Source organism: Acipenser ruthenus, chromosome 12, assembly GCF_902713425.1.
Source record: "Acipenser ruthenus chromosome 12, fAciRut3.2 maternal haplotype, whole genome shotgun sequence".
NCBI classification, from domain to species: domain Eukaryota; kingdom Metazoa; phylum Chordata; class Actinopteri; order Acipenseriformes; family Acipenseridae; genus Acipenser; species Acipenser ruthenus.
Genome location: NC_081200.1, coordinates 8,814,677 through 8,829,895, shown reverse-complemented (window position 1 = coordinate 8,829,895; position 15,219 = coordinate 8,814,677). Strand labels below are relative to the sequence as shown.

Below are 15,219 nucleotides of genomic sequence, written 5' to 3'. Positions count from 1 at the left end.
AGCACATTTTATAAATCTGAAAAGAAATAGACATATTGTCCCAGCATCAGTTATGAATAACAGACATGTATACTTCTAACCCCTCACTTCTTCCTCAGTATCCATTACTGTATATCATTTCATGAAAAGTATTTATCTATGCGTGCCAGATTTTCTGTGTGCTTCACAAAAACTACTTGGAACTTAATTGGACTGAAGCTCTTTTGTACTGAACTGAAGTATTGAATAAGAACTTAATGGGGGGTTTTGTAAGAACTAAATACTGGCATGATAGTTATTTGCTTAATTATAGTACTACGTCCTCCCTGCTGAAAGTATAGCTAAGTGTAGCATCAGTATAAAAACACATTGCAATGTACTGCATTTAAGAGGGACCCACAATGAGTAAAGGATGTCAGTCTGGTTGTAAGGTTTTCAGATCAATGCAGCAGGTTCTTTTGCTGGCAATACAATCTGTGGATCAAGTTACTTTACACAGCAACCCTGTAAATCTAAACAACACACAGATGACTACAAATTATCTGTAATAAAACTGCAGTCAAAATATTTCTCATTTGCTTTTTTTCACTATATTGGTAAGGGAAGGTTTCATGCATATCACTATGGCTCATTATCCCAGCGGAAGTGACTTCACTGGCCTTGCATAATCTGTTTATGAAATAGAAATGGTAAAATGATTGTATTTATAATCGATACCTTGCACATAGGTTCTGTCACTGTTGAAATGCAGTTTGGAAATCTGATAATGCTTCATTTACCTGTAGAAAATAATTGGTATAGACACTGAAATGAGATCTGAATAATACCCAGCCCTTGTTGATTCACAATCATCTCTCCTATCTCTCTCTCTCTCTCGCTTTCTCTCTCACACACAATGTATTCATCTTTTTATTTTTCCAGGCTGGAATCTCCCTTTTCATACATTGCACAGGGACGGAGTTATGGAGAATCATAAATCATATATCAATCTATCTGGAGCTGGAGGAAGTTGTGGTGGACAGTAGCTGCTTCAGCACACCTTAACAAACAGGGCTGGCTTTACTAGGATTAAATTCCCCACCCGACCCTGGATAGCCAACCAAATTGATTGGATTAGGAAGAATAATCACTACTCCTCTCTTCAGAGGTTCCTGAATGGAATGGATTTTTTCGACTGAGAGAGATGGGTTACATCTAGGGTCCTGCGTTTTACGCGACCTGTTTTTTTCAGTTGTAATTTAACTGCTATCCCCTAGATGTCCTCTTAAACCTTAAACACCCTATCTTACTGTGTATAAATAAAGATAAATGTATTAAAAAAAACAAGAGTAGCAAACTTGGTAGGGTTCTTCTTTTATATATTTAAATGTATATATAGAGAGCCTACAGAAGTGATATGATTAAGGTACATTCCTTATAATACAGGGAGTGTGAGGGAGAGTGAGGGAGTGAGGGAGAGTGAGGGAGTGAGGGAGAGAGTGAGTGAGTGAGTGAATTGGTATAGTTTGTTTTAAGCCTGTTTTTGTGTTTGTCTTTTTGGTTGGCCATTGTGCCTTTTGTTTTGTGTATTTTGTTTAATTAAAAGTCTTTTATTTTCCCTGCACATGCTGACTCTGAGTCTTCTTACCTTGGTCAGCCTGTCACAGACCATCATTTATATACCTTATTTTTTTTTTTAATAAATGTGCTACAATAGTGATAAGTTTCTTTTGATGCTCGGTATATATATATATATATATATATATATATATATATATATATATATATATATATATATTAGCTCAAAGTTTCAATATGTTGTACATATCTTTCTCAAGGGAACCTATATAGATAGATAGATAGATAGATAGATAGATAGATAGATAGATAGATAGATATTAGTAACTTTTGCATTTTTCATTAAAATAAAAATCAATTTATTAATTACTACAGAAATAACAAACTAGGCTACTGTAAATGCTGACCTGGCAAATCACTCTAGGAAGTTCATTAGCTTGTTAGCATTTTCTATTAGACCATTACCAGTAATTATGATTGTTAAATAACATATTAATAACCAACCTCAAGCTATAAAAGGTGTGGCTGGTTTTGGACAATCAATTAATCCAGTAAACATTTAAGTCTACAATTACTAGAATAACAACAACAATATGTGCAATAATAATAATAATAATAATAATAATAATAATAATAATAATAATAATAATAATAATAATAAAATATTTGATTTATATCTAGATAAAAACTTTTGCCAAAACAAAAGAAAAAAATGAAGATTTATAAAACAGCTGATTATTTTCAACTTTCAGTTGCATTAATTGCATCTAAAGAAAGCAGAAATTGAAATGAATTTGGTGCAGAACTGTATGTAAGTCTTCACAAGTCCTAAGCATTTCTTCAATACAGCCTAACCTTCTAAGACACAGTAGGCTGCTATTAGAAATGTTGGTAGCTCCTCCTTGTGGAACTAAAATAAAGCAGTCTAAAATATTTTCTGTTTTACTTTATTTCTATTTAGCCCTGGACAGAAGTATTTATTTGCATTACACTACCATATTATTACAAAATAATTATTTCCTGACCAGAGTATGACTTTAAGCAGACTACAATTTTAGATTAAGAACATAAGAACATAAGAAAGGTTACAAACGAGAGGAGGCCATTCGGCCCATCTTGCTCATTTGGTTGTTAGTAGCTTATTGATCCCAGAATCTCATCAAGCAGCTTCTTGAAGGGTCCCAGGGTGTCGGCTTCAACAACATTATTGGGTAGTTGGTTCCAGACCCTCACAATTCTCTGTGTAAAAAAGTGCCTCCTATTTTCTTTTTTGAATACCCCACTATCTAATCTCCATTTGTGACCCCTGGTCCTTGTTTCTTTTTTCAGGTTGAAAAAGTCCCTTGGGTCGACATTGTCAATACCTTTTAGAATTTGGAATGCTTGAATCAGATCGCCCCCTAGTCTTCTTTGTTCAAGACTGAATGTATTCAATTATTTTAGCCTGCCTGCATACGACATGCCTTTTAAACCAGGAATAATTCTGGTTGCTCTTCTTTACACTCTTTCTAGAGCAGCAATATCCTTTTTGTAGTGAGGTGACCAGAACTGAACACAATATTCTAGATTAGGTATTTTTGTTGGCCTTTTTTATAGCTTCCCCACATTGGCTAGAAGATGAAGACATGTTATACTGCACAGTCAAGGAGACAGACACATGCACAATATATATATATATATATATATATATATATATATATATATTTCTGGTTTAAAGGAGTGATACCAGGAAGCAACAACAACTTTACATTCCATATTGCACACGAAACGTGGAAAACAGGGATAGCATATATATATATATATATATATATATATATATATATATATATATATATATGTAATAGAGGTTATATATATAAATCTAAAGAAGCGTTTCATGTGTATATATATATATTAATACTCATGAAACGCGTCTTTAGAACTAAGTAAAGCCAACCTTCCCATACTTGAATCACGAATCATGTTTTACAACAGTAAGGAAATCACCTTATACCCCAAAAGCTATTTAAGTATCAACACTTGTTTGGGTCTGGGTACCAAACTAAAAGTAATTGTAATTCATTAACGTTTTTGGTACGTAAACGACCAAGAAGACCTACGGATATAGCCAGGTTTCCACATTGATGTTATAAAACAATAAGAAAAAACTCACTTAAACTAAACTCAAGTACAGTAACTTTATTTTCAAACTCGTAAAGTGGGCGTTAGCGCTTCAACTTTTGCTGAAAAGGGCAGCTGTCAATAATAATCTTAGCTCTTCCGCTTCATCCAACTCATTTGAAAATTACGTCAGCTGTTTTGTTTATAAAAACGACGGGTTAAATCGACGCACGTAAATCGTGTTTCTTATTGAGTAGGAAAGTTGAGAGGTAGGACAACTATAAAACAAACAAACAAAAAAGATAATTTTGTCTCTAGAATATTCTGTTTTTTTTTTCTGCGTAAATAACTGTACCGTAACCAAATGCTAGAACGTTGGAGATACCTCCTTTGTATGATACAATGTATTAATTGATCAAATTGTATATGTTTGTGTTTTTGGCGGGAATTTACCGTGAACACTGATCTTGCAGAATGTCAACTTTTGTGAAAAACATGAAGCCTATGAGACATCCTAAGAGGGTAGTTAAAAAAAGAAAATGTACATCAAACGAAAACGTGGAATTTGGCAAGGTAAATTGTTGTGACGTGTTTTTTTTTAAAAAAAAATATGTTTTTACTGTACGCTTTTGTAATGTTTAAGAACTTCAAATATTGTCGTGTCGTACTGCACTGCCGTCCTAACACTTGGTTAGATGCACTCTTGGAAACGAGATGAAATTGTGAAGCGCTGGCATGACATGTTTGTTTATGTAGGCTGCAGTCTTGCTTGGCCTGGCACTGGTAATCCAAACGCATGGCAACGTTTCCTCTAAAGGGGTATCTCTGTGTGTAGAATACAGTATATGTTAGTTCTTAAGTGTCTGCCTGTAAAGTTTACACCATTCCCTAGTTCTATCTATTAACCTATCTAGTTAAGTATAGTCTTGTTTTCTTTATTCAAGTTCATGTGATCCTCTCACTTGGTATAACGTGCATTATTTATTTATTTATTTTATTTATTTATTTTTATTTATTTATTTTTTTTATTTTTATTTTTTAAAGACATTGGAGAACAATGTTGCTGAATTCCCTGTATGTTCAAACCAACCGAATGTAGTTCAACGAGAGAAAAGACGAGCCTTTGGAAATATAACAAATTCAATAGTGAGTAAATGTATCTTTGTTTACCTCCAAGCTGTCCAAGTTCATGTATTCTCCGAGTTTTGTTTATGGCCTTAGTCAGGTATGCCATTTTCTAGTTCTGCTGTATACAAGTTTCAGAGCAATGAAACTTGGCAAGTAAAGGTAACAAGACCCAGTCTACCACTACAACTTTAGAGTCCTAGTATACAGGAGTTAATGCCTACACTAGCTCAATTAGTATGGGCTTTGTTTGCCTCTAGGAATATTTAACTGTTTGTGCATTGTGGTTTTTTTTTTTTTTTTTTTTTTTTTTTTTTTTTTTTTTAGGCTTTATCCAATGTTAATACAAAGAGAAAAACTGAGGACCAGCCAGAGACTCTAAACAAAAAAGACAAGAGAAGGAAGTGTGCCAAGGACCAAACTAACGAGAAGTAAGCTAGATAGTTGTGTTAGGCATGCTGTGAAGAAGCATGGGGAACCAGTTAGGTTTGGGGTAGAACCACATGGTGTGTGTTTATAGCCACTTGTACCAGTGGGTGTCCACATAGCCATCACTGTTTTAAAACCTGTTGTATGTCCATTTTCAGTTTACTACTGAACATGCCTTGAGTAACCTGAAACTTGGTAGGAGGAAGGTCATTAAAAGCATGGCTGTTTGTGCTTTCTGCAGATGCTTAAAGCAGAATTTACTGAAATCAACCACTGAAAAGACTAAAGATGCTGCAGAGCATGCAGTTCACAAACCAAATAAGAGTTTGGTAAGAGCTAAAATGTTGAATAAATAATTACTGTCTGGAGATCAAATGTGTGTGCCTATTTTTTTTTGCTGTGTAGAGAAGTTACCAGGCCTAATGGCTTTTAATTTATGCATTAGACGAAACAGAATATAGAGGTGGAGGGTGCAAGAGCAACAGGGAGTAAATTAAATTGAAGTAGACCTGTGGTCCTAGACATTGGTAAAATTGATTCAATTGATCAAGCCATCTACTTAAAGCCCCCTCTTCATTGACTCTACGATCGATTTGCTAGGCTAGTACATTGAAGTGTTAATTGCCTACACTAACTTTTATATTGCAGGTTAAGCCATCTTTGTCCCCCCCCTATTGCAACCTCTGTAAAAAATATATTTCCCTGCTGAGACTATCATTAAACATAGATGTTGGGAATGTTGAACTATTTCTTGATTTCTTGAAGTGTTTCCTACCTGTTTACATTTTGATGAATAGCACAACAAAGGGCTGGAGTACATTCTTTAGTATATTAACCCCCCCCCCCAAAAAAAAAAAAAAAAATTCTATTGTGTTCCAGGTGGATTTTGATGTTGATAAGGAGGACTGCAGTAATATTTGGGCTACTCCAGTCTATGTGAATGATATCTTTCACAATATAAGAGAAAGAGAGGTAAGCTTGTTTGAAACCTTTGTTTATGCAAGCTGTGTTGTGGTCCAGAATTCTACAAACAGCAATTTTAATTCCACCCAAACAGTAATGAATGGGAACATCGCCATGAGTGTTAAGGCTGAACTGCTAAAGGTCAAATATTCCAAATGCCCCTTTTCTTTCAGGTTGTCTTCCCTCTAGCCGATTACATGGACAAGCAGCTGGACCTTAGCAAGAGAAAGAGAGCCATTGTGGTGGACTGGATGATTGAAGTACAGGTACTGTTCAAAAGAAAATCAAATTGGTAGGCGAGATTGGGGTAAAACTTGTTATAAAATGTCAGTGCACTGGGTGGAGTTTGTGGGTTTTGTGACCCAGATCTTCAAAAAGCAGAACCAGATAATACAATGCAATCTTGTGTATTTGCAGGAGCACTTTGAACTGAATCACGAAACTCTCTACCTTGCAGTGAAACTGATGGATCACTACCTCACGAAATGCCTGTGTAAAACTGAGAATCTACAGCTAGTGGCAGCCACTGCCTTTCTCATTGCTGCAAAGTTTGTGGTATTAAACTTTTTTTTTTCTTTTTAAACTGAAAAAGGGCTGTATAGAAGACTTGTTACTTGGGGCCAGAATTCTCAGTATTTACACCAAAATGCAGTTTGCATAATCTTTTGTGAAAGTAAAATAGTGTTTATTGTTTAACTAAACATGTACAGATTTCTGTGCCACAGTGGTTAATCCACTTGTAACAATAACAATTGTCTTTTCACAATTGGTACTATTCTGGTGTAAACCTTGCATCTGACACAGGGTTTACATTGGTGTAAGGATTATATTTCAAAATGTTTTTTGAAGTATTAATACAGCATGGAACAGAGTTGAGTCTGAAAAGTATAGCAATGAACACAAAGGAAAAGCTAAAAGCATTTGGAAGGTAATGACTTGTGTCAAAGAAAGCACAATTGCAATATATGGTAACCAGATGGCACTGCAGACTTAATCATGTAACTGGTAAAAAAAAAAAAAAAACCTAATTTTGACAAGTAATCCCATATAAAATGGTTGTGCCTTGAAATTGAAAAAAGCTTGAGACTCCTGTTAATTCATAAAATATTTAATTTTAAAAGATTTCACAGATTATTCTAGACTTCCCTGTTCAGAGCTTAAAGCAAAGGGTACTATGGGGATCAGATATGGTGGTATAAATTGTTTTGCTGTTGCTGCATGCAGACTTGCTCTGGATTGGGATGGCATAGATAGCATGCTGCTTTCTTATAGCCACCTCCTTGATTAGACTATGGATGTTAATGAGGGAAATGTTTCAGGAACGCTGCGCTCCTTTGGTAGAGGAATTCCTGTTCATCTGCAGTGGGATCTACAGTCGGAAACACATTCTTGTGATGGAGAGGAGGATTCTGAGCGCGCTTGGTTTCGACATTAATATTCCAGAACCATATAGCTTTATTCGCCGCTATGCAAAGGTATGATTCCAGTTTGTCTTGTGTAGGTGTCATTAATTACTGGCAGGGAAGGGCATGCAACTTTGTTTAAAGCTAGCCTGTAATTTTAATTTTATATATTTTTTTCAATTGTCAGTGTGCAAGGAGTGACCTGTTGACGTTGACACTGGCCCGCTATATCTGTGAGATGACGTTGCAAGAGTATGAATTTCTGCAGGAGAGGTCCTCTAAACTGGCTGCAGCGTGTCTTTTCCTTGCAATGAAGATGGCCTGCTCAGGGGATTGGGTAAGTCTGCTAGTTTGACCTCACTTGATGAAATATTCACCCATGACTCGCTGCTTCAGGTAATTTGTGGACACATTTTTATCTTCTGTCACCCCTGCACCACTTGTGTTTTTATTTTTGTGCTCCTGAGAGAGATGGTGCTACAGGTTGGTCAGGCATGGTAACAGAAGCACATGTAGCCTTTTGACTTCGAAAATTGAGCAAGCTTGCAGTGTAGGAGTCCTGTTTTTGTTGTAGACCCAAACGCTGGTACATCACACTGGATATGAGAAAGAAGACCTCGTGCCCATAATGGAGAAATTGAGTTCTCTCATCTCGACGCAGAATGGAAAACTGAAAGCTGTGTACACCAAATATTCTCACAGGCAAGTTTTAAACATTATGATTTAGATCATTGCTATGCTTTCAAAAGTTGCACTTGTATGTGTTTGTGTGTTCACGTTGAAGTGAATAGTTAGTGAAGTTTGGAGCAGTTGACCCATGTTGTTTATATTGATATGTATACATTGTGTAATGTTCAAAGCTTTTTACCAGTAAATATTTGTTCTTTTCTAGTACATTTCTGGAAGTGGCTAAAATTCCTCCTCCTAAGCCCTTCACTTTTCAATTGAAGACACAGCAGTAGTGTACAAGGAGATTCAGAGGAGTCTTCACAATGGCTGACATTGAAAGGGAACTCTATCCTGCGTTACTTAAGATGACAATTTATGAATAAAAAGGCACGAGGAACTGCAGAAACTTACTGTATTTGGCAACATCTGCATTCCAAGGCACTGCCATTTCCAAATGAGGATGACAATATGAATGACTGGTTTTTAGTTCTGACCTGAAAAGTGTTGGACTTAAATAGGTTTTTATTATAATGGGCAAATACATGGAAAGTCTTAGTTAGGACCTGTTTTTAAAGTGTACTTCCTTCAGTGTTGTAGAGATCTGATCAGTAGGGAAGACAGATTCAAGAAAACTAATCATATTTTCTCCCTTTTTTTAGATGCCTATAATGTCTTTTTAAAGATGTACTTCAAAAGTTAACTAACTATAATTCAGTCTGTGATGTGGTTTTGGATTACTTTTGTACTGCAACATGTTTTCCTAGCATACAATACATTTAGTATGAAAAATGAAAAATTCAGCTTCATCCCTGTACTGTAATATCAATGTAACACTGGTTTTAAGCTCTTTCTGAAATTGGCACAAATGTGTTGCCTATAATGACCAACTGATTTTAATTAAAATGCTGCCATTTTTATCTTAAGAAAAAAGGAGAAATGACTTGCAATATTTGAATTTGAGGCCTTCCAATTTTGAACCGGTTGCTGTATGTCGTGTAATTTATGAAAATGTATTTCCTGACGAATACCGTGTGTGAAACCAACAATAAATCATCCATTAAAAATATTGACTTAACAGCCAACTGACTTTTTGTTTCTTTGTCATTGTGGCATGAATTGATAAGTTGACCGAACTGTCCTCTGCAGTAAAAGTGTAGTCTTCAGTTCAAAAAGACATTCCACACATCGGTACTCGTGTATTCTGCACACAGGTGCTCATGGGCTGCAGCTGTTTTCAAGGTTAATTGTCAATATACTTCAATGTCAGATATGAGGGACACTCATGAATAGGGCAGCAGTGTGGAGTAGTGGTTAGGGCTCTGGACTCCTGACCGGAGGGTCGTGGGTTCAGTCCCAGCTGGGGGACACTGCTGCTATACCCTTGAGCAAGGTACTTTACCTAGATTGCTCCAGTAAAAACCCAGCTGTATAAATGGGTAAGAGTATGTGAAAAATAATGTGATATCTTGTAACGATTGTAAGTCGCCCTGGAGAAGGGCGTCTGCTAAATAATAATGAATAGAGCCTCTGTCTCTTTAAACCTCATAGGGTGCCTTTCTTCTACTATTGGTACTGTATGATTATCTATATCTATATATATATATATATATATATATATATATATATATATATATATATATATATATATATATTCATTCTAGGAGTGTTGCTGCCCACCAGGTCAAGTTTGTATGCTTGCTTTACAGCCTCTTTGTCTCTCTATGCATATTTTTTTTCAATGGAAATCCACGTTTCCAGTGGAATAATTCACTAGCTGGAGTTTACGGAACACCTTTTGCCTGTAATGTCAAGCTTGCTGTAATACCCAATGTACTATAGTACAATCTTTGGCAACCTTTTACTTAAGGTGATGCAGTAAGAACTGCACAGATGTCTACTGGTAAAGATCAGCCACTAGGTGTCATGTATTCCCTTTCCAATTCATGTGAACGTTCGTTACATGCTTAACTAAATCCCTATGGCAATTGAACATTTTTCTCACTACCAAACTGTTTGAAAATCAGGTACATACAATTTCACATCATGTGTAGTGTAAATGTGGTTTTAATGGTCAGATATGCATTTTCGATGTGTTGCATGTATTTATTGTGTGAGACGATTGATCCATTTCAGCTGGAATCTCAGTTTTAGATGGTAAAATATGTATTTTTTCTAAAACCTATTTCTTCTAAATAAACACCAAGGATCTAGGAAATTAAATACAATGATTATCTTTGAACGGTTCATACAGTTTGCTGCCTTTTTTTTGTTTTACCATGTGTGATTGCAAACACATTTTGTACAGTTGTGCTACAAACAATTGTATAGCTTCCTATGGCATATAAGGAGTAGTAATTAAATTAATTTGAGTATCATTTACATAATGGAATGGTATGGACTGTAAAAACACTTTAGTAACTGCTATATATGAACTGTAAGTAAATACATGAATTAATGAATGCTTGGCACAACTTACCAACAGAGTGAAATGGTCTTAATAGAAAGCTGGTAACTAGAGATTCAGTTTGTCTAGTGAAAGAAGTTTGCTTGCAGTCATTGCTAAGTTCATGCAATTAGGATATGGAGGTGTCTGTGTTCAAATAACACAAGCCAAAGACTATTCCCAAAACAAATAAGCTTATGATCTTGCTTTAGGTTAGGTTGTTGAGTCTGAATCAGCAGTCTGTGTCATGGCCAGACATTCAGAACATTATGGATTTCACGCAGCAGCTGCAATAATAAAATAAAAAAAAACAACCTTTTTTTGTTTTTTTGGAAAAGAAGAAAAAATCTTGGCTTAAACTAACCCCTTTCACTTGGCAGGATTCATATTCATAACATGGAGTTGGTTTTCAGAGTAATGTGTAGATTTTAATGATATAAAACCATGCCAGGAAAATTAAATTGTATGTGGTGATTTTTTAGCAGGGTTGATACGTTGTTGGTGTGTGTGTGTGTGTGTAATATTGTGCTCATTCGTAATTGTATAGCACTCGCACTGGCCTGTGTTAACACTCTGTTCATGTGATACCTCAGCATTGAGCTTGGAAGTGTGTTTTTTTGGCCTGTTTTTAATGGGTAACTGAATGCCCTGTGGAAGGAAACTGGGATCCTTATGTGATATTTTATTACATTGCAATTAGATCCTCTCCTACAGTTTCTGCATTCTTGCTCAGCACAAACCAAGAGGTTTGCTACAGTCTAGTACATTGGAAAACTTTTTAAAATGTTGATCTTTAAAGAAATAGGAGTGGGATGTGATTTAACCATATCGGATATGTTTGATAGAAATATTAAGGATGGGTCTGCGTCTAAGCACCATTGCAATGCAACTAGTTACACTAAAGGTGTGGCACAACCAAACTGCTGACAAGCTGAAAACCAGCAAGTCGGGAGCAGTACGCATTCAAACAGATTGAACTGCCCCCCCCGACAATGAAGCAACGCTCTACTCTGCAAAAAGGCCGTTCAATTTCCAAATACATAAGTGTGTATTATCTGGAAAACACCTACTGTTACTTTAGGTATAGTAGGATAAGATTAGCACTATCCCAATGACATTTTTCATAAAGCGTCAACATAATGCTGAGGCACTATTATCCTCTGCTATTTATGATCATCAAAATCCATTTAATTTAATATTTGAGAATCATATATGTATATATTTTTTTAGTACAAATCTCACATACGTTGCTCTACATTTATCTTAATAAGTGTAAGATAGAAAAAGAAAACTTGACGATTGACCATTACTTCTGTCAATTGTCCGATACAGTACCATGCTAAAATACAAACACTTATTGTTTTTATAGTTCATCTTGTTTTGATTCCCAGATGTTCAGACTGCTGTTATCCCAACCATTAACATGTTTTATATTTTCTAAATGGCATGCTATATGCAATATTTCATTGCATATTAAAATACCACAAAAAGGATAATTATGTGTTGCAGTTTAGAAATGTTTATTTTCTACTTGGTGTTCAGAAAGCGTCTAGGTGGCACAATGGTTAAGAAATAAATGTCTGCATCTGGATGCCTGAGTAACCAACATGTAAAACTGTTAAGAAAAGTCAAGTAGAAACAGATCTTGGCTGCAAATTCATAATTAATTCCGCCTGAATATTTGATGCACTTCCTCTGAGTTCTGAAGTAAGTAATCTATTTTAGCCCTGTTAATGCATGTGCATTTAATTACCTGTATTTATTCCATGTTCCTTTGTAACACATGATCTTGATTATATGTATAATTTACACTTTTCACAATCCTGGTGGCAGGTTAGAGGGGATGACTTAGTGAAGAATGAACTGTGAATTAATTGGGAATGGTTCGAGAGGAAAGGGTAACCAAAATGTTTTACATCACGATGAATTAATAGGGCAGTATTCTAAATGAATTGCTTCAGAACTCGTCGGAATTATGTAAGATATTAAGGTGTTATTCCTGTGGTATTCAGCCAGAATTCATAATGAATTTGCAGCCATTATTTTAAATTGTTACCCAAATCTTGGTGCCAGCCCAATACCTGATCAACCATCACAGATAAAAATCAAATCAACTTGCAAGTAAAAAGAACCACACTAGAGTTCTTGCATTGGTTGAAACAGCTGCATTAACCTTTTAGTGCTTCATTTTGATAATTCCAAACCCATGAAATTGAATCATTATTAATTATTAATAATGTTACGCCAGCCCTGTGGTTTATGGCTCTGCATATCAGTGATCCCTCGCAGATACGCCTGCAGAGAATGCAGTGGGATTCTTCTGAGGTTTCCGCCCCCCTGTACCCCCACAAGGAACTGAGAACTCTAAGAGTTATTCATTATTTAAGATCTGTTTTTAATACCAATCATCCTACAGATTACAAAATAGAGGAATTATTTATATTGAACAGGATTGTGTGAATAAATAAACTAAATGGTACCAATGAGAGAATCTCTCCTATTACCATTGGCAGGGTTCTTATATTACTCTAGCGGAATGGCCATGTGTAAATAAATAGTATGTGTACAATATATTCTGTTATGACCTATTGATTTTATTACACTGATGAAGTCATTTGCCAAACCCTCCAAGAATTCTAACAAACCTGTCGAACAAATACTCCAGTTAAGGGTCATGTGAATTAACAGCAATATGTGACATTTTCAAGAAAATATGCCAAGGCAGAAACGCTGCCTATTCTGGTTTAAGTGACAGCATTAAAATAGGGGTTTTATGGCATTTTATGGCACCTTCAAATGATGCACTTGTTATAAACAAATCATTATTCAAAAGAAATGGTGCTTGTATTGCAGCCATTTTGTGTCCATTCTACTTCAAAATGACAAAACAAAAAAAATAAGATTCAACGTTTTTCTTTATTTTGTACTTTTAATAAATAAATGCAGCTAGGTAAAGCAATTCATTTTTTAAATGTCCTAGTTTGTGAGATGGTTGGTTAACAGTGTTAGTAGCTTTCACTGCTCACATGTATTTATCCACCCACTTACTGCAACTCAAATGTCAGCGGCAACTGTGGTGAGTAACTATGGACGTTTTTGTGGCAAGAAATGTTTGTGGGTTTTAGTCATGAACATCAGACTACAATAACAACATCAATGTACTGGTAGAAGCAATTGTATTATTCAGACATACTATAAGAAATCTAATAAAGCAAACGTTTCGACCCAAAGTCTTTCCCCCCGTGTCTTCAAGAAGAAATGTTTGTCTTTGAGAATATTTATTTTAGTATTTTTAAATGTTGCACTATTTTATTGTTTTTGTTTAGTTTTAGTTATGGGTGGAATATGCCCAGCATGTGTAGTGTAAATTTAATCCCAACAATATTACTGTCCATTAACACCACTGACTCACCAGAGACATTAAAATCACCAATCGGTACTGAATTTTAAAATTAGTGCAGCACATTCACTATATATGGATTTGAACTAGGTAACCTCATAGTTTAGGAATCCATGTAGAGTGTATCTATTGGGTGAGGTGGGGTCTTAATACCTGCTATAGAGCAGTTGTATTTCAAGTGTGGTGGCAGGTTTAATTGTCTTTGCCTGGGACTTTTGACTTTTGTTAATCTAATGAGATGTAAGAACATTGATTTGAAAGTCTTATCATTAGCCCTGCGTATAATATGAGAAATCAATTCCAGAAGTCAAAGTGGTAATATGATTAACAACTGTGCCCTTGACTGTCCAGAATCCCCTTAAAAAGAACAATCTTGCTGATGCACTGTTACAGCTGGTGCCTTTTTTATGATGGGTAATAATCAGAATGGTGTAAATGCAATTACACATGCTGTTCTGGTGCATACCTACTTAGTACTATAATAACAATGCTAATGAATATGAAGACCTAAAAAAAAGACCCTTATCCTAATCTTTCACATGAAGAGGGTCTAAGAAATTAAATATTTAATACCAATGTTTCCAGTGATAAAGTGGTTTACTTTAGTGCAGGAAAAAACAGGAATTCTGGATTTCCACAAGAAACTAACCAACTGAGTATAAACTAGTCTGTATTCACTATGCCAAGTGCTGTTCCATCTGTCATAGCTACTCATGCGTTAGAGATTTGTTTGGATTCAGTCATGCATTCCTTTTCATAATGCTCCTTATACTTCTCGTTTTTCATGAATGATATTTAAGGCATTTCCTGCTTTTTTTGTTATGTTTTGGGGTTTTTTTACCACATAAATCCCATAGGAGTTGTTTCCGGTCAGTCTTGTAATTAAATTCCTAAAAGATTCCAGCTGAATCTTTGTTTTTTAAAAATATATATATTTATTTAATAACTTAACATATAAAGAATAAGGAAAACCTTAGAAAACAAATACATGTATCATTTTGAACCTTTTTTTGTCATTTTGAAGTAGAATGGACATAAAATGGCTGCAATACAAGCATAATTTATTTTGAATAATGGTTTGTTTAAAAGATTGTTTTGAAATGTAAGGTTGTTCTAATAAAAAAAAAAACATAAAAAATATTTGGTTGTGG

General features: G+C 35.2%; 1 protein-coding gene across 1 annotated transcript; it reads left to right on the top strand.

Moving 5' to 3' along the window:
- Window positions 1-3,817: 3,817 nt before the first annotated feature.
- On the top strand, window positions 3,818-9,291 carry LOC117973236 (G2/mitotic-specific cyclin-B3-like). The gene is made up of 12 exons (XM_059034482.1): window positions 3,818-3,905; window positions 4,110-4,209; window positions 4,681-4,782; window positions 5,089-5,192; window positions 5,432-5,519; window positions 6,070-6,162; window positions 6,327-6,419; window positions 6,571-6,708; window positions 7,473-7,628; window positions 7,744-7,893; window positions 8,131-8,258; window positions 8,449-9,291. The coding sequence occupies exons 2-12, from the start codon at window positions 4,111-4,113 to the stop codon at window positions 8,516-8,518; spliced, it is 1,221 nt and encodes a 406-aa protein (XP_058890465.1). The 5' UTR covers window positions 3,818-3,905; window position 4,110; the 3' UTR covers window positions 8,519-9,291.
- The last annotated feature ends 5,928 nt before the right edge of the window (window positions 9,292-15,219 follow it).